The sequence below is a fragment of the Vidua chalybeata genome, chromosome 8, assembly GCF_026979565.1.
Source record: "Vidua chalybeata isolate OUT-0048 chromosome 8, bVidCha1 merged haplotype, whole genome shotgun sequence".
In the NCBI taxonomy this organism is placed as follows: domain Eukaryota; kingdom Metazoa; phylum Chordata; class Aves; order Passeriformes; family Viduidae; genus Vidua; species Vidua chalybeata.
Window position 1 is genome coordinate 8288192 of NC_071537.1, and position 25762 is coordinate 8313953.

General features: G+C 38.1%; 1 protein-coding gene across 2 annotated transcripts in view; it reads left to right on the top strand.

Moving 5' to 3' along the window:
• The window catches only part of CCDC186 (coiled-coil domain containing 186), a 34813-nt gene that overhangs the window by 2633 nt on the left and 6418 nt on the right, over positions 1 to 25762 (top strand). For both annotated transcript variants that reach the window (XM_053948997.1, XM_053948996.1), the window contains 12 exons: positions 10315 to 11005; positions 13318 to 13444; positions 15413 to 15541; positions 16480 to 16692; positions 17544 to 17663; positions 18231 to 18335; positions 18681 to 18779; positions 19535 to 19621; positions 20397 to 20539; positions 22969 to 23224; positions 23811 to 24000; positions 25029 to 25109. In XM_053948997.1, the coding sequence (XP_053804972.1) occupies positions 10332 to 11005; positions 13318 to 13444; positions 15413 to 15541; positions 16480 to 16692; positions 17544 to 17663; positions 18231 to 18335; positions 18681 to 18779; positions 19535 to 19621; positions 20397 to 20539; positions 22969 to 23224; positions 23811 to 24000; positions 25029 to 25109 (2224 nt within the window). In that variant the 5' untranslated portion in view covers positions 10315 to 10331. The remainder of the gene's footprint in view (positions 1 to 10314; positions 11006 to 13317; positions 13445 to 15412; positions 15542 to 16479; positions 16693 to 17543; positions 17664 to 18230; positions 18336 to 18680; positions 18780 to 19534; positions 19622 to 20396; positions 20540 to 22968; positions 23225 to 23810; positions 24001 to 25028; positions 25110 to 25762) is intronic.

The following is a 25762-nucleotide window of genomic DNA, read 5'->3' on the forward strand; positions in this document are numbered from 1 at the left end:
CACACAGAAGATTGCAAGTCTGTGTGTAAACCCTGAAGCATCCAAGCCTCATGTGATGTTCACGGTAAAAGGATGCTGTTGCCAAGGTGTTGTTTTCTCCTGATACATGAGCTTCCAGTGTTGGTGCTCCTATGACAAAAAATAACACTCTCAAGGTGTACCCCATGACTTGTGTTATGGTGGGAGCAAATCCAGCCTCACTTGTTAAACCTTTACTGATGAACTTTATTTTGGAGTTGTGCTGTTGACTCCAGACATGTAGTTAAATTGACCATAATATTAACCATGTGCACGAGTTCCACAGAAAACCTGCTGCTGCCTTGAAGGAATGGCACATTTCTGTTCAACTATCTAAATTGTGATGTAAGTAAAGGAAAGCAAATATAAAGTTTGAGTAAACCTTGTCTTCTAAAGTACTTGTCTCCTGTTCAAAGAATTGATAGAAATGCTGAGCTTTGCACCTTGGCACTGCCATTGGTGTTTAATGAAGTCATATTAAAAGCCTGAGAAGAATAATTGAGTTGAAGTGTTAAACTGATAAAAGCAAGGAAATCCTGCAAGTACCCACTGTGTATAGTCACTGTTCCACTCCTTCCCTTCAAGCACAGGCATCAAAGCATTTGTGTGAGTTGAGTCAGAAGCTGTGTCAAGTTCTGCCTGGGCTGAGGCAGCCCCTCCTGGGCTGGAGGACTCCATGTCCCAGTGTACAGCCAGCTTTTCACTTCTATTTGATCTTGGGCAAAAGTGAATTAATATTGGGACACCTAGTGTGGGTGGGGCTCTGGTATGTTTCTTTTGCTTCCTATTTGTGCTGTCTCTAAATACAGGATGGCTGTGAGTGTGTGAGACTTCGTAGCCATCCTCTTTTTTGTATAGAGCACAAGTAGTGGTGATCAGCATCATCTCTTCTTCAGCTTAAGAATTCTGTCTCTTACCTCAGTGTAATAGGTTGAAAATTGAATTAAAATGGCAACTGATTCTAACAGATGTCTGGCTCTTAATGGTTACTTTAATATTTCTGGCTTAGGAAAATATCTTTAAAGCTAATAGAAAATACTTTATTTTTCTGTTGTGATTCATCTAAGATTGTGTTTCTAATGGAATATTGTATAGCTTGATAGCTAAAGGAGACAGAGAGACCTTTGTGGAACAAACTGTTCAAGAAAGTTTTGTTCTTTCTAATAAATGCTGGGGCATTTGTGAAGGTTTTTTACATTGGGTTGCTGGTTGCTTCATATGTGTGTGACTTGTCAAGAAAACTCTACAAATCATTATTCTTTTCAGTATTCTTCAGCCAGTAAATCCTAGTTAAGTCTTTGAAATACAAAGTCCATCTCTGGTGTTAGACTGGATTATACTGCATCTCACATTAACTCTTGAATTTGCAATTGAACTGGCTAAAGCACTTGTACGCTCTCTTTTTGTTGCTCAGGAACCTGCAGGAGGGAAGTGGGTCTGTAACTGAACTGTGCAAATGGTGCTCATGTGCAGCTTTTGCTTTTACTGGGCTTTTCTGATGAGCATCAGAGTTTTATCGTGAAAGTCTTCTGATTGTTGACATTTCAGTCATATGGCACTTCATTTCATGGATGCATGAGTGGAAATGTAAGGCAGTATAAAAAATCTCTTTAGCAGAGCCTTTAGTCTGTACTGCAGTGATTGGGAAGAGAACCAACCTATTACTGCACTATAAATGATAAATGTGCTTTTGGTAAAGTTATGTATTTATATTTGCTTCATGAGCTTCAGTAGCTGCTTACATGAAGAGAGGTGCTTCCAGGATGGGATTCTTGAGTGTAATGAACCATGTATAAAAATCAATCTGTGGATTGGAATTTAATATTATGTATTAATTAATGTGAATGAGTAGGAGGCAGAGTAGTTTAAATGGTGGAGTATATATTGATTCTGGGTTGGCATGTACACTAACCTCCTTTTTAAAATCATGATTCTTGTTGAATAACAACTTCAAGGGTTAAATGTAAAACTGCTATCTCAGGATAGGTTTAGGGCATTGCTGATCCTTATAAGAATTTTTGAAAATCATGTCAGAAAAAAAGGTATATTTTGAAACAGTACTCAGTATTACTGAATAAAAGGCAGTCCTTGCTTGCATGTGAAGTAAATGTTAGATTCCATTCCAGCAGAAGAGCTGAAGTCTCAGCTCACCTCCAAGTTGTTGCTAAGATGGGGAAATACTTGTGCTCAGTACTTCTACAGGTCAAGACACAGAACACTGTAAGACATAGTGGATCTTTTATTTGTAGCTGAGTCCAGTCCATGGGTGTGTCTGGGCAGGTTGCTGAGAGCTTTAACTCTGGATGGCTGGAGTAAAGGGAGGGTGATTTACAATGAGACTTGAGGTGTAAGTATGAATCTTCAAAATAGCTGTAAAATGCACATAACTTCCTCTTGCAAATTCACATGACTGCATTTTAATTTGCTATTGGGTGATACAGGAAAAAAAGTCAGTATTTTCTTTGCAGTTAAAATTTTATGAGGATAATGCTTTTCATTGTAAAAAAAAAAAAAAAAAAAAAAAAAATCTGTTTTTCAGACCTCCCAGTTCTAGATATAGCTGGTAGTTTGGAGTTTTTAGTAGCCTTTTGGTGTGTAAGGCTTTTTAATTTATTATTGCATAATCTTTGAAAGATTGTACAGCTAAGTTAAAAGTATTTCTTTTTTCTGATATCATGCGTATGAACAGGCCTCTTGACTGGAGGGCTGTTAGAAAGCCAGAGTAATAAAAGTGAACAGTTCCTGGTATCTCTTTAGACCAGCTAGAGTTTCAGGTGCTTCAGTGCTCTACTTTGGTTTCTGAAGTATTGCAGGTGAACAAACAGGGCAGTCATTGTAAAAGCATTACATTTCTACCTGGTTTTGCTGGGCTGTAGAATTTGCTGTTAGTCTAGTACTGGGCTGTGCAGAGAGAAACCTCACAACTTTCTATACATGTAGGCAAGCTGTATGTCTGCTTTCCTAAATTCAATTTTGCTAAAACTGGAGTGATTCACAGATGTCTGCATCCAGCACCTTCAGTATCAAAATGGAGCTATTTTTACCCTTCTTGCTCCCACAACATTGGGATCAGCTAGCAAACAAAAATCTCTGTAAACCCATTAACAGGCATTTTTGGTTCAGTTGGAGAGAAGGATGCAGAAGAGCAGAGGTGTTTGTAAAATCAGTTAGAATGTGTTTCAGAGAGCAGTAACAGTGTCTGGGACAGACAGCTGGTTATTTGAGCTGTGTGTTGCTGTCCAGTCTTTTGGTGTGGTATTAGGAAAAAGAAGTCTTTATTTGCTCTCACTGGGGAGCCTGAGAATGTTAAGAATAAACCCCTTTTCTAGCTGTCTCCATAAGAAACTCTCCAAAGGACAAGCATCCCTTCTCCTGGTTGCTGCCATTGGACACTACACCTGAACTGCAGAGTTCAGAAACCAGAGCCAATATGGAAGGATAGTGAGTGTTACAGAGCATTTAAAGGGACTACTGCTTAAGGATGTTTGCTTGGATTTTTATGATGAATTTCCAGTGGAACTTATCTTCAGAATGTACCATCTTGTAAAACAAAATAAAGAGTAACAGCAGCAATTTTATGACTTACCATCCAGTTCTTGACAAAGAACCAGGAAGTATGGATCACAAATTACAGCATGAAGAGAATTTCTCTGAAGCAATTTCAAGGGCCTTATTTTCAAGATAGGTTTTTCTTGTAAGTACATGGACTTTGTTTAGAAGTGTGCAGTGATTCCTTTGCAAGTTTACAGCACACACTGCAACTCTAAGTCCTGAGGTGACATCAGTATAAGAGCAGTAAGGACTTCTGGGAACTTGGGCTGTTTGTGTTGGTCTCACCAGGTTTTTTTGTCACTGAGCTGCTTGCCCGGCCATGGTACTTTGGACACTGCTGAGTGTTGGAGTCATCTGCCTGTGACTGCTGGAGCCCTGCATCACTCCTTTCCTTGTCCCCCACCTGCTCTCTGAAATGCATCACAACTCTGTGGCAGCTCTGAGTAGTTTTGATACTCTAGTCCATTACTCAAATTACCTTTAGTAATGGACTAGAGTATCAAAACTACTTGTGGCTGATATGAAATGGAAAGAGGAAAGCTACTTGTACTTCTGTTTAAAAATGAGCTTATTTCATATCTTATTAAAACTGTCGGGATGCTTTTTACAAATCCAGAGGTAAAGAGCATATGTGGTCTGAGCTGGTGTGGAAATGCTTTTTCACAATTCTGTGGATTGCATGTCTACTTTTTTTGGAGAGTAGATGATTCCCAAGCACAGCCAGGAGTGGAAAACATCTGCCCAAAGATGATGCAAAACCCTTTCTTGTTGAAAGGAGTTAAAATAATTGACTGCTACTGGCCATTATGTTATGTAGTGTGTAGTTGAATGTGTCTAGTGTCCAGTAAACTGCATTTGCTGTATTAAGTTTTTATTTCTCCACTTTGAGTAGGTTTTGTGCCTCAGAATTACTTATCTCAATGCTCTTCATTTCAAGCCTGGGTTGAACAAGGTTTTGTATATGCACACACCTGTGGAGCATTATTCCTTCCTGCTCTTTTTTGCCTCTCTCTCTGCAGTATTTTTAGGCATTGAGGTGTAAATATATACATTTTTTCTCTTGAAGCAGTGATTTTTGTTTTTCAGGACCTTGACCTTAAGTTTGCTTACAGAACCACCTCAGGCACATACTTCTGTCATTCTTTAATCTGTTTGTTGTAAGGAATCCCATTGTGGTAGTTACTAGGTGATAAGGCACACTTCCTCTTTTTCCCTTGTTGTTAGTGAAGTCTTCTAGACAGCCACACCTCAGTGAAAGTTTTCTATAGTTATAATTTAATGTGTTTCTCTAGCTTTCATCTCACATATGTTTTGAAATTGGCTGAAACAAAGTAATTTCCTCCTTCTTGAATATTTACAACGTAAGTATTAAGAGTTTGGGTCAAATTCTATCCATTTTATGAAATTAAATTCTTGCTTTAGTAGTGCATCTGCTTAGGAAAGGCCTTTGTAGTCAGGGATTCGAGAGAATCACGTTTACATTCAGTAGGAGGATTGAAAAGACAAGCAGTTTGAAATGGCATAATATTGAATTAAAACATACCAGAGCCTCAGCATGTGCCTGTACTCATTGGATAGCAGGCTAGAGCTGGGAAAGGTGGTGTTCCTAATTAGAATTAGCAGTACTGCCATGGTAGGAAGGATTTTCAACCAGTACAGTGGATGAACGTCCAAGGGATGAGGGTGCCAACAGCTTCCTTAAAAAGTTAGGAGTGTAAGTACTTGCAGCAGAGAAAAGAGGAGGACTGAGTGTTACAGAAACTGCTTTTCTCTGTGCCAGTGGATGGACTCTGGAGTGAGAATTTGCTGTTACAGCATAAGCTTCTCTGGACTGCTGCTGAAGTTAGCTGCAGGAAGTTTTTTTCTTCCTTTTGTTGGCATGTTACAGGAGTGTGTATTGAGATTTTTGATGTTCTCCCAGGATAATCAATACTTACATTGTGTCAGATACTTCCTTGAAGAGCTTAAATGACTCATTGTCGTATTTGTTCTTATTTTTATCATTTGATTAGCAGTTAATAGAAGATATTTCTGTTGTGTAACAGGAAGTGAAATAAACAATTGCTATTTCCTGAGTCTTTGTATTCCCTGCTGTACCTGGGAGACATTTGTGTTCAAAAGCTGATGTGCTGTTCACACACTCCATTGGCAGGCTCTCTGCTCCCTGTCTCTGATTCCAGTCAGTTTTGCTGTCAGCAATTTAGCAGATAAGCACATCTTAGTTTAAGTAGTGTGATAAATGGTTGTAACCCTTGCCAGTATTCAATGTTGCGTGTCCTGTGCCAGCTGTTTAACTGCTTACTCATTTTAGATGTTACACTGGAACTTGGAGATCATCTGTGCTGATGCAGATTTAAACTTAGTTTTGTGAATAATAATGAAAAGTATGTATGCTCTTTGCATCTTTGAAGAACATGTCTGTGATGAGAAAAAACAATGGCTGTTTAAAAAAAAAAAAGGTAGTTTTGGTTTTGAAGGGTACAACTTGTCTTTATTCTCATGTATAGGGAGATGTTTTGCAAATGTGGCTGAGCTGTGCTCCTGTTCCTCATTCCTGCTGCTCTCATCACCAGGATCTGAACTGATGTATTTCCACTTGCATGGCTTTGTGTCACTGTGTTGGGGGAAAACACAGCCAGCTGCCTCCTCTGCTGTGGAGCAGGAGCATGGGAAAGATGTGTTTGAGTGTCAGACTAATTGTGAGCTGTAAAACGGGAGGACAGCTGGTCAGACCAGTTACACGAGTCCAGTCAGGCAGAGTCCTGTCACAGCTGCAGAAAGTGTCACAGGGCAGTGACAGCTTTTCACATGCTGCCCTGGATGGATGGCAGTCAGTCATGGCATGTGGGCAAGCAGGCTTGGGCTGGGCCACTCTGCTGCTTTGAGAAGATCCTGTGGTAGAGGCACTTACACTTTGGGGTGAGGCAAACATCACACTTCTGCCCTGTTGACAAGATGATCATCAGGCCTAAAGGAAGGAGCAGAGCAGGTGCTTCTTGAAGGTAGAAACTTTGCAAAACAGTGCAAGAACCCAGCACTTTGCTGTCACTCAACACACTGTGTTCTTGTTTGATGTTTAAGCATATCATTACATAAACCAGTTCACTTGCTTCAGTCAAGATTTGCCTTTTTTTATTGTTTTTGATGCTTTCTGAAAACATTGTAAGAGGCACTAAACCATTTTGTTTCCTTAATGCAGTGTACATAACCTTAGTACATCCCTGATTTTGAAAAAGTAATTTTTAAGGATGAGTAGGGTAATACAAGATGGATATTAAACCTGGGAAGGCGTGGAGCTCCTATCAGGTAGTGTCCAAATATTATCTGGAGTTTGATGAATTTGTATGTTTGATGTAAAACAGTCAAATATTAGCATGTTTCATCTCAACTGGCTACTGCTAGACTGATTGATTCTTTTGTCATAGAAAATGTTTTGCCTACAAACCATGAGCATTTTCTTTAGTGACATCACTGCAGTTTTCTGTCTCTGGCATTATATAGGAAGTAGCTGTTATATTCAGTTGCCTGAGGTAGGCAGAACAAACTTTGAATATTCAAGAGATATTTGAATATCAGTATGAATTTGCATTGACAGCTGCTCCAAATGAGTTCTTTGTCTGCACATTTCTGGTGTGAAAATAAACTGTGATCAATTATTTAATTCCTGTTTAAGAGTTAGTAATTAGAACGTAAAAACTAATATTATTAATTGACAGTAGGGGGAAAAAAATCTATGTATGTTATGAACAGGTGCAAGTAGATTTGGGCAGATAAGGCTAAAGCCAGTGTATTGGAATCATAAAGACTGTGAATTTAATGTGGTAAATTATATTCTAGGTACCACTGAAAATAAAAGTACGACTGTAGGGAACACTGAATCATCATAATTTACTTTTCATGCTTTAACTGATTTGTATAATCATTACTCAGATTTCCTCATGTGTTTGGAAAAAAAACCTACACTTTATTTATGGTTAATAATAACTACGTTATTATGGATATGGAGTCAGTGGCTTTTTTTTCTCTGTGACTGTGTTGTGCAAATAATTGTATTTCTGCTTCCACGTAGTCTTTGTAATACTAATTCACAGTATTATTTACAGAAGGAAATAACACAATAAAAAGAAAACTTAGTGACCTTCCTAATGTACTCTCTTAACAGGGCTGTATTTTTCACTTGTTGCTTCCATATGGAGATAAATACCCTCCAGTTTGCTGACTGGACTGGAAATTTTATGTGTAACAGCCAACATGGAAGTTCATTTATCCAATTTTACCACTCCCTTTCTTGTAGTCAAGGTGAACTGCATCAGTAGGGCAGTCACAAGCAGGTTTGAGGCAGTAGTATATCAAACAACTGCACATTTTGGGATGTTCTATAATGCTTCAGAAGGTACTTTAAAAAAGGCTTAAAATGAGGTAAAAAACCCACTCTGATCATTGCAGAGAAAGCATCATCAAGAACTTTGACTAGAGTAATTACTAGAGAGAAAACCATTTCCTCAGCTTTATGCTAATACAGTATCTTTTACAGCTGAGTGTGTGGATTATAAACTTCTTTTGACAAGAGGAAACAGATACTAGAAGGTGAATTTTTCTTCTGTCTTAACTGCATAATTGGCAAATTATCTTACAATTATTGATTGTTTAAAGTGCACTAGTCTGAAAGCATTGGTTTTTAACAGCATTTTAATTAAGTAGGAACTAATGTGTTCTACAACTATCAAACTGAATACCTTTTCTTGCAGTTATGTTCAGTTTTTCTTTCACATTGAGACTGTCAGTTGGGTTTGTTTTTTTTTTGAGAATAATAGTAGTACATTGTGAACTTTCCTTACTAGCAGAAGTTATCAAAGGATAGATGGGTTCCAGTAGAGCATTTGTTTGGACTGCACAAACCAAGTGGTGGGATTTGCTGGTTCCAGTGCTGACTTAAACATAAATCTTTGGAAGCAAAGGGTAATCAGGAATTTTAGTAATACCAGAGAACATGTTTGTAGAATGGGCAATCCTTGTCACATTGTACAGACTCTCTCATTCCCTATCTCTCTGCTTGTTTGTGCCTCTCCCTTCCCACTTGTGTTCTGGTTCCTGCTAATTTGTACTGGGTTAGAGGCTGTAGCATTGGGGTTTTTTTTTTTTTTTGTTGTTGTTGTTTTTGGGGTTTTTTTTGTTTTGTTTTGGTTTGGTTTTTTTTGCTTGGAAACCAGAAAAAGAAAAGTTGTTTGCTTGTTACTTAAAAAATGTGTGATTCTCATTTGCTGATTTGTGACTCTTGTGCAGTTGTGATATGTTCCCTTCCATACTCTCAGCTGAATGCCCAATTTTCCATGTGCTTCTCTCTTGTTGATTAAATGCCAATTGTAACCCAGCTGTAGGTTTCAGGTGCTTGTGGGAGGCGTTTTGTGGGATGGTATTTCCTGGTAGAAAGAGCTGGGCTGGAGCTGCTTTTTGTGTCTAGCAGTGAAAAGTGCCAGTGGTAGCAGTTGGTGACAGGCCTAATGGGATTCATAAACCTTTCTGTTTTAACAGTGTGAGCCTCAGTAGGAAGTGTTGGTTAATAAGGCAGCACTCTGGGGCAGTGGAGTGAAGCCAAACAGCATGAAGGGTTTCCTTTCAGGCTGAGGCAAAGGAAGGAGCATGGAGCAAGTACCTGAGGGGCTCAGATGGTCTGGCTGTGTAAGGGAGAGCTGAACAAGTCAGAAAGCAAGGATGGAAACAAGTTTGATGTGGCAAGTAAGCATTTCCTTTGAGATAGCTCTTGGAATAGCAGAGTTTAATTTATAAATGAAAAGTTTGCCTTGTTTATAAATAGCCTAAATTATCCAGTGTAGGAGGATAGGGTTGCATATAAAAGTTAAGACTGCTGTAATGAATTTCTCCTAATGGAAATAAGGGCTTCCTGTGCTTCCTAGTCTTTTCAGATATTGGACCATCTGGGATTCCTGAAAAAGTATTATAAGTAAAAAAGTATTATACCAAGGCTCTTCCATAATTATTCTGGCTATTTGGATCTCACTGTGGTGTCCTTCTAGAGAGCTTCTACAGAGTTTTTCAAGTCCTTGCTCTGCAGGCTACTGTTTGAGAGAGCAGATCTGCCACAGAGCATCTGTGCTCTTCCACAGGGGATTTTGGTTGCTTGAAAACAGATGGGAAAAGAGAATCTCACCCCCATCCACCCCCAGCCCCTTCCCTTAGCTTCCTACAGATGCATTTTGCTTTATGGATACTCAGTGAGGATGTGACACTGAGGAAATGGGATATTCTGGCTGGAGCAGGGAGTCGCCCTATGTTGTAAAATGAGTAAGTCAAGACATATTGTTGCTTTCAAATCATGTATAGGGAAGTGAAAGCTGCAAGACCCTGGATGCTTAATCTTTTTAGGTTATTTATTGTCATTAAGTATTTTTTAGAAGTGATTACTTGGAATTTAAATGGTAGAATTATGACTTTAAATGGCTTTAAATGGTAGAATTATTAATTCTGAAAAGTTCTGTTTTTTTATTGTCTTGGCATTTACTGTCTCTCTGCTTCCTGTTTGCCATCCCTGATTTCTCACCTTCTCTTAGAAAAACTTGTATTGGAGCATTACTTAAAGGTTGGGCTGAAAGATCAACAAACTCTGTATAACATGTATCTAAATATTTTTGCACTTTGAATTTTACTTTCTAGTAGCCTTTATTTCCCCTATCTGTCTCTTTTGATATTGTATATAATATGTTGTAATATGAATTCTCCATCTAGATTTCCAAAGGAAGATTATGGAGGAATATTTACCAGAAATGCAGAGCACACTGGAGCCAGTCAATCTATCAGACGATGCCTCTTTCAAGTCCCCAGATAATGAGAAGGCTGATAAAACACCTGGAGTGGAGGAGTGCCCAAGCATCAGTTGCACTAGAAGTGATGCTGATGTCTTGGAGAGGGACTTGAGTTCCTTGCCCTCGGATCAGGATGCAGCAGCTGTCAGCACCAGCAGCAGGGGGGCCCCAGCAGAAGGACAGCAGCAGTGTGGAGGGGCAGACTCCTCTGTCAGTGCCTACTGTGAAACAAAGGCAGAAGGCTCCACAAAACCAGAACATCTACCTAGTGAAGAACTTGAACGACACGATCCAAAAGCTAACCAGACAGAGCAATCATTAATGGAAATATTACAGGATCTAAGGGAGGAGTCTGACTTTGTGAAAAAATCAAGTGATAAAATCTATTCAGAAAGCCCTTATGACACAGACTGCACAAAGAAACTTATTTCCACAATACATCAGACTTCCTCACAGGAGGATTTACTAAAGGAAATAGAGTCTGAACTGTTATCTACAGATTTTTCAAAAGAACCAAAGCTCCCCAATGGTGTGCAGAAGGGTGAACATGCCTTGGCTGTGTTTGAAAAATGTGTACAAGATAAATATCTACAGCAAGAACAAACTATTACAAAGTGAGTATTTGTGTATGTGCTTCACACTTGGAGGTTTGTACTGACCAATTTTGGCTGCATCTTGTGTGCACCTGCATACAACATTTTGGTATGAAGCAAGTTGTCTCAAGGTGGTATGAGAATAGTTAATGAGATTTTTTTACATTGTTTTTAAGGAAGGAATAATTTTTAGTTGTGGTATGTACTTGTAAATAAAATTGTGTGCTTAGATGTCTGAATTCTTGCAGGATTTGGCAGGAACTGAATAGCCAACTGTGTCATTGAATAGCTTGCCAGTGTCTAGAATTACTTAAATACTGCAGCAGTAATGGTGATTTAAAAATAGTCCGGGATTCATTCAGTCCATATGTGTCTGTGGAGAAACGAATCTTTGAAAGTACTAACTCCCACAATGGGCATTTTATTTATGTTCAGAATTGCTTGTTTCTTTTTCCAGTAGTATTCAATCTCCTGTCATCATCCAGCAAAGTTGTTAATCAGATGAGAGTATTGTTTGAGTTGGAAGTAACATATAAACTACTCTGCACATTTTATAGGAGGACTTCTGAAATGCATGGCTTATAAGTGTTGTTATAATTAACTGGGCTTAATAGTTCTACCAGGCAGTATTCAACATGAATATTTCTGTTCATCAAAAGCCAGTTCATTGCTTGATTTCATGATTCCTTACTTGGTGTTTAATACTCTGTTGCCTCTTTAGAAATGTTTTTTGCTAACAAAATGTAGCTTCTAACTTAATATTTATTCCTTTTTGCAGAACTGGAAATGAGAGTCCTGCTTTTCATATAAGGCTCTCCAATACCATGATATAGGAGGACATCAAAGGAAGGGAAACCAGACAGGGGGAGAGAGTCCCAGTAGGGAAAGTATTCTCTTGCACTTCACCAGTTAACCTCTGACAGCAACCATCCATGTGAGGAAAGTCAGCTGATGACAGGAAAGCTGGAGAATGCACAGTTAGACATTCAGAAGGTACAGAGGAGGAGTGGGAATCTGAAGTAGTGGGTGTGTAGAGCGAAGTAATTCCAGGAGATCATGAGGTAAAGAGCTTTACTTATCCATGGTAAACTCAGAGGCACGGCAGTGTTTTCAGCCACGGACCAATTAGTTCCTTAGACCCAAATGTTTTTATATGTGTGTATGTTATATATACATACAGAAGACTTTATGTAAAAACATGTCTATTTCTTTTGGCCAGCTGCACACATTTGACACTTGGGAACTCACCTCAAGAGTGTCAAACTGCTGTGGAACATTTTATGTTTGGTCCAAAGGGTATTCTGGGTTGTGTTTGTTTTGTCCCTTACTTTATGATGAGCAGAATTTCTTGGAACATCATTCTGGAAATAGCCCAGTTGTCTCCTGTGATCCGATCTAAATATATATGTCAGCAGCTGTGGCATGAATTAAGCATTTGTAATCCTGGAATATTCATTAATAGATTAAAAAGCAGATCACAAGCACTAAGCTCTCTGTAACTGATGGTTTTGAATTCCTTTTAGTTTAGGAGACTAGTTTGTTCAGAGTTGTTTTTTTTCAACAAAGGAGAGGGGATAAAGGGATAATTAAGTATCTTTTTCATGTAAATGCTTGCCTCCCACAAATTCATGCATTTAGTGGCCTAAAATACCCACCATGTAATAGTATCTGCAAACATGTAAATACATGTGAGACTGTTCATTCAGCAGTTCTGACAGTGTAACTTTGGAATTTTATGTTAGAATGTCAAACTAGGTTGAGTTGGTTTCAAACAGCTGAACTGGAACTATTGCTAAAAATTGAACTATATAAGGAGCATGGGTACGGATACTTGTTACCTAGTTAGGACTTAAAAAATCAGGATTGTGTTTCTTTCCAGGTTGTGAACTTCATGGGTACTCTCAGAAATCCATGAAATTAATAAAATACCTGTGTTTTCAGACAAATGACTGGTGAGACTATCTGACTGGAAGTTACTGTATTACAGTACCTTAAAATTACTAGCATTTACAGTTTCATAGTTTCATAAGGTTACCAAATGTCCCATGTAATTATGGACCACAACAACCCTAAAATGCTGGAAACAAACTCTTTCCTCACAAGGAGGTTGCTGCTTGCTGTTTTGGACTAACTTCCACATGTACAACAGTCTTCTTTTTTTTTTTTTTTTTTTTTTTTTCTTATAAGGCTTTCATGGATTTTTTTTTAGGGTTTCTGGCTTCCAATAAAACTTGCGGATCGAAGACCAAAAACCATGTCTTGAGATTGAAAACAAGCGATACTGTACCTTGTTTTTAAATTGTTTGGTTTTTTTTTTTTTTTTTTTTTTACAGATTGATTAAAGAAAATAAAAAGCATCAGGAACTGATTTTGGAAATTTGCTCAGAAAAGGACAACTTAAAAGATGAATTGAAAAAACGAACAGAAACAGAAAAGCAGCACCTCACCATTATTAAACAGGTAGAGATAACAAAACAGAACTGCTCATTAGTATTTCATTTGTGCATAATGTCACTGTTGCCGCTGTTGATTCCCTGTCACTGCTGATGCTTATTATCCTAAGCTTTTTAAGGGGATATATCTACTCTTGTATTCCAAGAAATTGTCTAAGAGCCTTTAGTGAATTTGGATAAAGCTACTTTCTGGATTCCCATTCCTTAAGTGTTCTGTATCTGGAAGTCTCTGCTGTGGTAGTAGCAGGTACTAAATAGAGGCTTTTTCTCAGGGGTTTGTTAGAACCACAGCAGGCCAAGGAGGACCATGGTGTGTGCATGGTGGAGGCTGGTTTTTAGTGTGGGAGGAAAAGGTTTCACATCAGGCATCACTGCTTGGCCGTAATCAGCTATCTGCTGATGTCCCTGCAGCTGGCTGGCCAGCTTTATAAACTGACTACAGGTTATAGCTTGGAAATCTGGCAAAAGAAACATTTAAAATATTAATTTCTGTTTATCCAAGTGCTGGTGAGAATTCTGGTTGTCAGGTTTCTTTGCTGGTGTCTGCATCACACAAAAATCTGTTCACAGAGCGGGGTGTCAGGCTTGAAGTGTTCTAGAGGAATATATTCATGTAATATATTCATATATTCATGGTTGATTTCAGAGAATATTTGCAAATGCATGATGTGATTGAAAAGTGTTATTTTTAACCTACAAATTGGAATTGCTTGTGCCTGAATAACCACTATGAGCAGCTCCCTCATTCTTTCTTGTCTGTGTTTCCATGCTGGCTCTGTCATGAGTCATGTATGATTTCATGAAGCTCTATCATGCAGTAATTGCTTTATTCCATTCTGAAAAAAAGTATTTGTGAGGGTATTTGTGATACTACATGCTTGCAAGTGATTTCAAAAAATATTCTTTTGGACTATAATAGTTTTATATGGCTGTTGATAGCACCTGAGCTGTAAGAGACATTGCAGTGAAACACTTGTATTTTTTCATTTGTGAAGATTGTGTTTTATTGTTGGAATTTCTATATTAGTGCTTTATGGTTACTTTTATGTAAATGAAAGCTTGGCTGTACTCACAGCTCCAAACTGTACCTGCCTGCTTGTACATGTGAAGCTTTTTCTTTGACAAATGATCCATTTGCAGAACTGAATAAAGTGTGGTCAAGTAATGGTGTGGTAACAAAAGCAAATTAGGTGGTTCTTGCCTCTTACACAGCAGCTTGGGACTGCACAGAATTTACAGTACTGATCCTAGCATCCTGCCACTTCTCCCACAAAGCAAACAAACAAAAACAAAACCCCCAACCTGGGTGGCTTGGCTTTCCCTTGGGACAAGAGGAGAGTCATGAGGCACAATTTGAACGACGTTCAGGCAGTGTCACAGCCTTTGCAGCCACCATGCTGCTCCTCCTGGACTTGCATGACTTGGCAGGGAGCACATTCTGGGAAGTGTTCCAGTTAACACTAGGGATTATTCTTCAGCTGGATCAGGTCTCTGACTTGTTTCACTAGATGGCTAAAAAAAGTGCCAGCATGATGACTAAGCTCATCTTTATTTGCTGAGTGATTTTTTTCAATGAATTAATTCCCAGTCCATTTCAGTATGGATGCATGGCTGCTTTGCTGGCATGGTGAAGGATATGGCACCAAGGATAGGAACAAAAGGATGGAAGGTAGCTCTTCTCTGGCAACTCTCTGACTTGCTGTCAGTCTGTTATTTTGTGTAGTAAATTACTGTGCCTACTGTTTTACTTGACTTGAAGCATCTTCACTCTCACAGAAGATAAGAATTGACATCTTTCATGCTTTTTCTAGTCATGCAAAGCTAGATGTTGATATAGGTGGTTGCAGCTTGACAAGTGTAAAATACAGGTAAATATCTGTTGAAGCATCTAATTTTGTGTGAAATATGCCTGCCTGTATAAAATGTGATCAAAGAGTTATTTTCCTTATAATTATATCATGATGTTGTATTTTAGCTGGAAGCAAGAATAGAAGAGCTTAATAAAGAAGTGAAAGCTAGCAAAGACAGACTTGTAAATCAAGATGCAGCAGCCAAAAATACTATTCAGCAGTTGCATAAAGAGATGGCCTTTCGAATGGAACAGGTAATATGGAAAAACTTAAACTATTGAACATCTACATTATTGAACAAACTTGGTTCTTGTAGGAAACATATTTGATCACGAGGTAAGACAGAATTTTCCAGAATTGGAACTCCTAGTGTGCAGTTATATATGCATTTTGAATATTTCATTTGGAAATTCAGCAGTGAATTTCCAAATAGCTGTTAACAATTCAGAGTGCCTGATAACTCTTCTAAAAAATACCTATTTTTATGTATATTGAATTAAGCCCTTAAGGAAATCGCATTTTCTTTACCTGTAAGCTGAACTTGATTCAGAAGGAGCTAAAAGCTGGCAGTAGCTTTTTTCAGATGGGCTGTCACAAAAATAATATTTTTCTGAATTCCAGCACAAAGCTCTTATTTTGTCTTTATGTGTTACTGAAATCTGGGATTTTTTTTTTTCCTTTTTAATATCATATTATGCCAAGTATTTTCTCTGTTGCATGTACTCTAAAGCTCAGTGTCTGATTTTACTTTTTTCTAATTTGAAGCAGAACTTGTTAGTGCTGGGGTGGGGAGAACCTGTAAAAGTAAGCCACTGGAAGTGATCCAACTGAAAAATAAGCCACTGCATAATGATTGTGCAGTTGGCATGAGGATGAAGGAAGACAGAGTACCAGTACTGAGTAGTTGCAAAATTATTTTGTTCCTAAACATTATGCTTATTTCCTTCTAAAAACCAAATTACTAATGTATTGATAACTCACTTGAGACGTTCAGCTGTGAAGATGCAGCTATTAAAATATTTATTGTTAGAAGTAGGAGTAATTTCAGAGCTTAAGAGGGATTGAATGTTAGTCTTTGTCAAACTGGAGCTTTTGTGCCCTGCCTTGTTATGCTGCTCTACTGCAATACTAAAAATATCTGGTTAATTGTGAAATACAAGGTTTGATTAATTGTGTTTTGATACTTTTCAAGGCAAACAAGAAATGTGAGGAAGCTCGCCATGAGAAGGAGACGATGGTGATGAAATATGTCCGAGGGGAGAAGGAGTCGCTTGACCTCCGAAAGGAAAAGGAGGGCCTTGAGAGAAGACTGAGAGATGCAAACAAAGAAATAGAAAAGCTTACAAATAAAATCAAACAACTTTCTCAGGAAAAAGGAAGATTGCATCAGCTCTATGAAACAAAGGTACTCCAAGTACTGCTGTGTGACTTGATGAAAAGCACTGTCAGAACAACTTTATCACTTGTTTGCTGTTGTACTTGGTAAAAGAAACATGTTCTCATTTAGTTTCTGCTGCACTGTGAAAGTGTCTTCCTTCCAAGGGAAGGGGAAGAAGTTACTCAGTTCTCATTGCAATCTTTTTGAAGTTCCTTTTAATATTTCCCTGAATATTAATTTGTGAAACATTAGGATTTTTTTTTTTTTTTTTACAAAATTGAGAAGACATCTTGTTTCAGTTGTCTAGATTTTGAAGAAATGTCTAGCTTCAGATTTTTCTAAAATGCTGCAGTGGCATTAAATTATTGCAGTCTTTTTTTGTTGTTTTTCTGTGTTTTCACTCTGCATTTCCTCTTCTGTACTACTGAAATTGTTAATCGATAGAATTTTTCATCCAAAATTTTGCTACTCATTTTTAGAAAGCAGTAGGATTATTATTAAATGATCCAAGTCTTTTTGTAGTCCTTCACAGCTGTGTTTTACAATACTATTTCATGTGGAAGATCCAAAAATTAATAAATGACTAGAAACTACACTTCTGAAACAAAAATTGCTTCTGTGGTGCTTTGTCTTTTCACAGATATATAACATTAACATATACTCACAGTAATGCAACCTTACTTTGCTATTCAACCACAGCACTAATGGGGTTTTTTTTTCCCACTGGATTAAAGCATTATTGGCCATTCTGAAATATGTGCATGATTTTGCAAAACCGAGACATTAAGAAAAAAAATAACTTGATAAGTGGACAGGAGTTCTGTTCTAGAAACACTAGATCATTTAATTCTATAAAAAACCTATGAAATTTTTCTCAGGATGGTGAAGCCACTCGACTCAACAGAGAAATAGAAAAATTGAAAGAAGAAATCAATTCTCATGTTATAAAAGTAAAATGGGCTCAGAACAAATTGAAAACAGAAATGGATTCGCACAAGGTGGGTGAAGTGATGCTGATATCGTTACATGAAAATATAGTCAGAGTAATGTGGTTGTTATAGTATTTACTTTTTATGTACTGTTCCTAATGTGGTGTTTCTGTTTAATTTGAATACCTGCAGCAAAAGTCAGAATAGTGCTCTCAAACAGTGATACGGAAATGGAAATGTTGAAAGGATGTGAAGGGAGGATGTACGGGAGGATTCTCTTTAATTTGGTCATCAAATTTTAATTTGTCGTTAAGTTTGTGTTTTGGGAGGGGGCTTATTTGTTTGAAATAACTGTTATCTTAGTTTTTAAGTGATGGAGTTAAATCTGCTGTCTGAAAATGTGCATGGCACATAAACGAGATCCTTTTGTTGTGCCTTCAGTGGTGGGTCAAATGGAATTACATAAATTAACAGATGAATGGAAGCAAGAGGAAAAATAGTATTGGATTTTTTGTTTTGTTAATTCTTTTCAGACTGAAAGGGGATTTTTATTATGAGAAAATGTGCTTGTCAGATGAAGTTAAGTAAATGGATTTTACTAGGTTTAACCCATTCTTTTAATTACTGTTTTTGTAGGAAACCAAAGAACGCCTCAAAGATGCAATGACAAAATTAACTGAAGCAAAAGAAGAAGGAGATCAGATAAGGAAAAACTGTCAAGAAATGATAAAATCATATCAAGTAGGCACATTTTCTCAAGATGTCAAATTATTGTTTATTGCCTCAGTCTTCTTTTTCATTTCTTTCTAGCTTCAGCTGTAGCAGGAAAGAATTATCCTGTGGAAGCTCTAAAGCTGAGTTGAATGCTGACTGGTTTTTTACTTTACTGAGAAGTTGTTAAATAAAAGGGAAAAAGTTTATCTTGATTGGCATGCAGTGTGGGGGTCTTTCTTGGCATGGTCAGGATTATCAGAGGTATACTTACAGAAAAGACTTAGTGATGTGAAAAGCTGTCTGTACACTCATAGAATGGAATGGGAAACATAAAACTCTAAAACTCCACTTATATTTCTTCAATCCCTTTAGGAGTCAGAAGAAATCAAATCAAATGAATTGGATGCAAAATTCCGAGTAACTAAAGGAGAACTAGAGAAACAAATTCAGGAGAAATCTGATAACCTGGAGGTAAATATGTGGTGTGTGGAGTCCACTTTGTGGTTAAGAATTCCATGAGATAATAATTTTGAGAATCTTATTTTAAGCTTCTTACAGTTATGCCACATTCTTTGGGTTTTTGCCTTTTTTGGTGGTCTGATGCTAAATCCCACGTGTCTGCCCTTCCATTATTGCTTTTTTTGAAGGATGTCTTCAGGTGCTACCTTGCATTCACTTCTTAAAAATAAAGTTAGGGGGAAAATATGATATAGTGAAGGTGAAATAACTTCTCTTTCGTTCATAAGCATGAGTGTAATTAAAAGCACAAATTCAGTTGAGTCAGGCCTTTCTCTGACCAGTATTATGCCAAGATGCCTGGCAAGGAGAGAAAAGGACCAGTCTCTGTTCTTTGCTAGCCCCAAAGTGAAATTCTTTAATGATGTGTCTGCTCACAGCCATCTGTGCACATGCCATCTTCAGAGGTGACCAAGTGCCAGTTTGCTCAGAGCTTTCCTAGGGCCTGTTGTGCCATAGATTTGTGTACCTAAAACCAGAGTGTGCAGGCTCACTTTTCTTCAGTTCTCCTGAGAATAAAGAAGCTTTGAGGTTTTGTTTTCCTTTCTGAAGAAGTAAACTAAGCCTTTGGGGTACCTGTTCTGCCTCCAGCCCTCTCAGCTGTTGTGGTGACCTGTATTGGCCTAGATTTTTTTTGGCTTTTTTTGGGTTTTTTTTGAGGTGCCACTGTACATTTAGTTTTCTTCATGTGCATTTTACCCTCTAAAAAGGTGCATCATGCAAAGATAAAAGAACTGGAAGACGTGAAGAGAACATTTAAGGAAGGCATGGATGAGCTTCGAACACTGAGAACAAAGGTAAATTGTGCTGAGTTGGATTGGAGTGGGGCTGAAAGCACAGTGCTGGGTTTTTGGAGCAAGAATACATTCCATTCCTAATTGTACTTTTAGTTCTTCAGATCTGACTTAAGACTGATTAGAGATTGGCTGGCATGAGACTAGAAAGAATACCAAATTGTTGACTCTGGATAGCCTATTTTTAGGAAGTATGAGCTGATCTGTAACACAACAGTGTTTTCCTTCTTGTGTGCACCTCATTTGGGTGAAAAGCTGAGAAACATTTTAGATTTGTAATCCTGCAAATATTTTACATCTTCTAAATGTAGTATAAATAAAATACTTGCAAGCTTCTCCTACCTGTGAAATAAGTTTTGGCCTCTGGTAAGGAGGTTATGCTGTCCATAACTCATGGACAGTCTATAGAATAGCATGCCAGTCCCTCTCTCCAGAGCAGCTCATCAGGACTGTGGAAAAAGGGAGGGAGACAGAGTAAGGGGTTGCCTTGGTAACTGGGGAAGCATCATATCTGTGGACCCTGATCCATTAGGCTGATAAGTTCGAGTCTTTGGACAAAAATAATGTTAAGCACACTTGTTGAATTTAATTTTTTTTTTGTTTTTCTGACTCTTATTTGATGGGGAATACTTTGGGATATTGGTCTAAGTTACTTGGAACCACCAAAAAATTAACACATGAGCTTTGTACAACAGTCTAGACATATAATCAGAATAATTTAGCTCTGAAGTTTGTGAAACTAAATAGTTTCTGGTTTTTGGTTTTTTTTTCCATTTAGGTAAAGTGTCTAGAGGATGAACGCTTAAGAACTGAAGATGAGTTATCCAAGTATAAAGAAATAATAAATAGACAGAAAAGTGAAATTCAGAATTTGCTGGACAGAGTCAAAACTGTAGATCAGCTGCAGGATCAGCATCAGAGGTATAGCTGTGCACTTTGATGATTTAAGATTATCTGAGATGTGGAAGGGTTTGTTTTATTGAAGTTATTGATGCTTTAAATGCATTGTAATTTGAAGAATGCCTGTCTTGATTTAAATCAGTGTTGCTAATATTGAAGATAACATTGGTAGCCTCTTACAAAGCAAGGGGATTGAGATTGATAAATCTAATTTAGTGTCTCTCATTATTAGAATAACAAGTTATTCTAATATATCAAGTTATTCTAATATATGTGATAAGTTATATCACACACAAGTGCCTGATTTCCAGCATACTCTACAGGAAATTGTCTTCTAGGTGTCTGCTCACTGCCTGTTTTATTGAAAGATGGAGGGGAGCAATTAAATTGGAAAGATAAATTACTTTAAAATTGTGATGGATGAATGGAAGTATTTAATGGAAAGAATTCTACTTATTTGACAGATGCTGTGTTCAGACAGTGTGAGACACTTGTCTTTCTAATGGACTGAAATTCATTCTGTTGTGTTGAAGTTCACTCATTTAAGAATGTGAGGGGAATAATCTCAGGACAGGGCTGGGCTTGTGCACGATTCAGGAGTGTATGAGCATGGTCCTGTGTCTGTGTGGTGCACATGGACTGGGATACAAAATGCTGGCCACTCTGCTGGTTCCACTGGTGCTGCATAAATGGAGATAAGCAGAACCACCCCTGTGTCTGTCCCTCTCATTCTGGTAAAAAAAACACTTTTTATTTATCTTTGTGAAGTATTTCCATAATTATAAGCCTTCCTCAGGGCTTAGCAAATCAGCCACTTTCCATGTGCTGTGTGCTGGTCACCTGTATTGTTATGGTGTCCTCAGCCTTTCCAGGGAAACTGCTGTGTGCTGGAAACTACTGGGGCCTACACTTGGATCAGTAACAGTTATTTTTCACTTGGAATCTTGCCAAATGAATTAAAGGGACTGTGATCAAAGTGTGAAACTACAAATGTGTGTTTCTACTTATCTTTTCCTCTCAGTAATTGAGACATGCTTAAATATGTCTTCATTCCTATGCAATTTGGATTTTTTTTCAGTATCCTTCCCATACAACATTTATTATCCCTGCATCAAATTTCATACTGTCTTTTATTTCAGTTTCAAGGCAAACATCCTGAAATGTATAAAGGCTATATGATAAAGTGAATGTTCAGCTATGTTTGTTCACTGGAGGAATATGATTTTAGGTTGAATGCTGGGAAGAACTTCATGGCTGAACTGGATACCGATCACCTCCAGTGTTCCCTGGTCTCTTTCATTTGCAAATTTTTAAGGATAATCTAGACATCTCTTTTAGATGATCTAAACCTTTAATTTTGTCTGATCCAACCCTGACTGCTAGGCAGAGATTTCTCCTGTCGTAATGAAACAACATATTTGAAAATGTAAAATACAAGCATACATGCAACCTTCTGGTACAGGTTTTTAAATGGGAGCTCCAGGTGAGATACTTTGCAGCACAAATGACTGGGTATCAGCTCTTCTTGGAGAAACAAATCAGTCCAGAATTGTTGATTTAAAGTGAGTTGATCCTCCTCATAATTACACTGTCTGTCAGGAAATTTCATGAGATGTGTGCTGTTGCTTTGTGTGATTTTAATTTTATTTTTAAATTTGAATATACACACTCCCTGTGAGAAAGGTGAGGTTTTTTTCTGCTGGTTTTAGAAAAGGGGTATCAAATTCCATGATTGAAGAACTATTTGCAAGAGCAAATAAAAGCGCACGTTTTTAGTCTGTAACATTTTTAACAGCTGTTAATTTTTGGACTTAATTTCAAGCACTTTCTGTAGAATGTTGATGATAACTGAAGATGCAGCATTTTTCACTCAGATGGATTGGATATGTGAGTCTTTCAGTAGAAGCAAAAACTTGTTTTGTAGAGGGGAAGGACTTATTTTTGGGAGGAGGAGTAATGGAGTAAGACAGGCCCTTTGGTTCAGAGATGCAGGACTTGGATAAGGATGTGTCAGGAATTGCCATACTCCTGTCTTAGAGAAATCCAAACTGGAGTATTTCCCTGTTTCCTAAAGAGAAGGCCTCTTACAGATTGGCCACCTTTGTTGGGTTTGCAAACCTTCCTCTTACCCACTAGGTCTGGTTTTGAGGGTTTTGTTTGTGCCGTGATCTGAAGGTCATATGGAGAATTTGAATATGGAGAGGTGGCCTTCCTTGAGGAGCTAATGCCCAAGTGCCCTCTGTGGGATGCAGAAATGTGTCATTTCAGCACTGCAGTGTGTTGTGAAACAAAGTGAAAACTCCCTTGACATTTAAAATGATCCAGTGACTAACAGATACCCCAGGATTGTTCCCCTGCCTTATTTGGACTTGACCGGAATGCTTTTATTGCAATAAACTTCATATCTTTAAGCTCAGATTATCCCTAATGTGATACAATTGTTTTGACAGAGATGAACAAGAAATCAATGCTTTAAAGGAAGAAATAGATGGTTTCAATTCTCTGGTTGCTGATCTTCAGAAGGACATTGAAGGTAGTCGGAAAAGAGAATCTGAGCTATTGATATTCACTGAGAAATTGACCAGTAAGAATGCACAGCTTCAGTCTGAAAACAATTCCTTACAGAGCCAGTTGGATAAGCTTTCTTACAGTGAAAGAGAGCTGCAGAATCAGCTGGAGTGTGTTCAACAGACTAAAGATGATCTGGTGAGTACAGTGGGCTTTTTGCTTTTGCTCTAGTAAGATGTCTGATGCAGATAAAGATGCAGCACATGAATACCACCTTGTATCTTCATTTACCTGCAGTTTCTCCTTGAGTTTGCCATTAGTTAGCAGTGGGATATAGACACCTCATGTTCCCAGGCTGAAAGAAATCCTGAGGCACACTGTACTGGATTGAGGAGGTGTCACTGTGTTGCTCTTTCTGGTTTTTTGGGAGCAGAGAGTTGTTCACTTTCAGATAAAGTGAAACAGACAAAAGGTTCTAATTTGCCTGTGAAATTTGTTACTGTAAATTGTTCCTCAGGTCCTGTTTGTACTATGACATAAATGTCATTTTTAATAAACTTAGTGTGTCATGGAAGGTAATGCGACCTTGTATTGTATCATGTAGAAGTTTTGGAGGTAGTAGAGGGATCTTAATTTTCATGTGAAGTGCTAGTGTTCAGCCTAAATAATACATGTAAAGTGTGAATGATTCCCAGGTGAAAAGTGCAGTTAGGGATGTTGCACATGCACTATGGTTAGGCTAGAATTTTTTTGTGTGTGACTGAAAATAAAATCCTAATTCCAGGCCATCAAGTTACAGAAGGAGGAGGATCAGCGAAAGTCAGAGGTTGAGACCCTGCAGGCCCAGCTGGCCTCAGAGCAGGAAGAAGTGTCAGCCCTGAAGACCCGCGTGGATGAACTGAAGGATGACCTGACTACTCAGAAGCGCAAGCACGCAGCAAACCTGAAAGACCTCACAAAACAACTTCAGCTAGGTGGAGATTATTTTCACTTGTGAGACAGCCCCATCTATGACCCCCTCAGTGTCTGGTAGACATTCAGGTCCTGTCTGTGTGTGCTCACTCACTTGAGTGTCACCCTTCAAGCTCTCCCTGTCCCTGAAGACAATGAGAGTGAGCAAGTTGCACCTTGTGGAAACTGCAGTTACAGACCTTTGTGTTAATTTTCAGTCTAAAATGTAACTTCTGAAGTGGGCTTAAACATAAAATGAAATATTTATTTCAAAAGAGCTTAGTCTTTGTTATGATATATCTGACTACTGAAATGTCACTGTAGTATATATGGATCCTGGTCTGTGTAGGAGTATATTCAGAAGCTGCCAGAAATTTCCTAGTTGCTGACCATATCAGGAATTGCTGGTTATTTTTTTAACATAACACTTCAGTTTTTAAAGCTGGATATGGAGAGACTGATGACTAATTTTGTCTACAAATAGAAGTCATCAAATACCCAACAATGCATATGCTCTGAAAGCAAATACATTTGAAGATAATCATATGTTTGAAGTGTGTTTGAAAGAAGAGATCCTATTGGCACTTTGCAAGACAAGTTCCATGTCCCTTTTTGTGCATATTAGAACAGCTGTGTGCTTTCCTTCTTGATCCCTACTGAGTGAGTGGTGCTTCTGGCACAAGTACTGCTGTAGTGATACAGTTATGAGATGCTGGAACAGAGTTGCTGGCATCAGTAGTGATTTACATGGCAGACCTAATCAAAAGTAAGACCAAATTGAAGTCTTACTAGTCCAGGTTAATCCTGTATATGACATTACCCCTTCAACTGGCAACTACAGCAGTGTGTAGGGATCGTGCTGGGTGTTACATCCAGGTGCTGCATGGTTGTTTGGGTTTTACTTTTAGTTGCTACCATTGTCTTTCAGTTGTCACACCATGTTAAATTAGTGCAGGTCAGAGATGATTAGAGGTTCTGTATGTTGGGTAACACTGTAATTTTTAGTTCTTACTCTGCTATTGGTAATCATCATTTTGTTAATACTTTTTAGCACGCAGGAAATTGGATCAGATGGAAAATGGTAATTATGACAAAGAAGTCAGTAGCATGGGGAGCCGTTCCAGTTCATCAGGTAATGGAGCACATAGCAGGGCTGCCAAACAGCCCTTCAGTCTTTAACAAGGTTGCCACAGTGTGCTTGCTCTTTATGTGGTTTGTGCATATGCAGTGTGTGGGCAGCCTCCCATTAAAACTGACAAAATAGCCTCTAAGCACCAAAATGCACTTGGCTGACTGCAGTTGTAAGTGCTTATTATGAGATTAAAGTATAATGTTTATATATTTTGGTTCTTTTTTAAATACCTGCCTTTTTTATTTGATTGCTTTTATGTTTGGAGGAAGCTCAAGAGGACTCCAGTTTATACATGGTCCTTTTACATGCTGCCAGAGGCAAAATAAAAATGAGCAGTGGATTCCAACATTGTTTAATTGCCCTATTGACAGTTGTGACTGTAAATGAGAAATCAATTAGCATCATTAGAGACATCAGTGGGTTTATGTAATATTCATTACTTTCTATCCAGTTAGAAGTAAAGGAGTGATCTTTAGCACTGAAAACAGCATGTTTCCTTCCTCGATATCTTTGGGTTTTAATTTGGGTTAGTTCTGTCCAGATATCCTGTAATCTCACTGTGTGAGAGAGACAAATGCTTAGAAAGAACAGCAGAAAGTAAATACTGCAAACTCAAAGTGATCAGTGCTGCAGAGTGTTTCTATGTAGGGCTT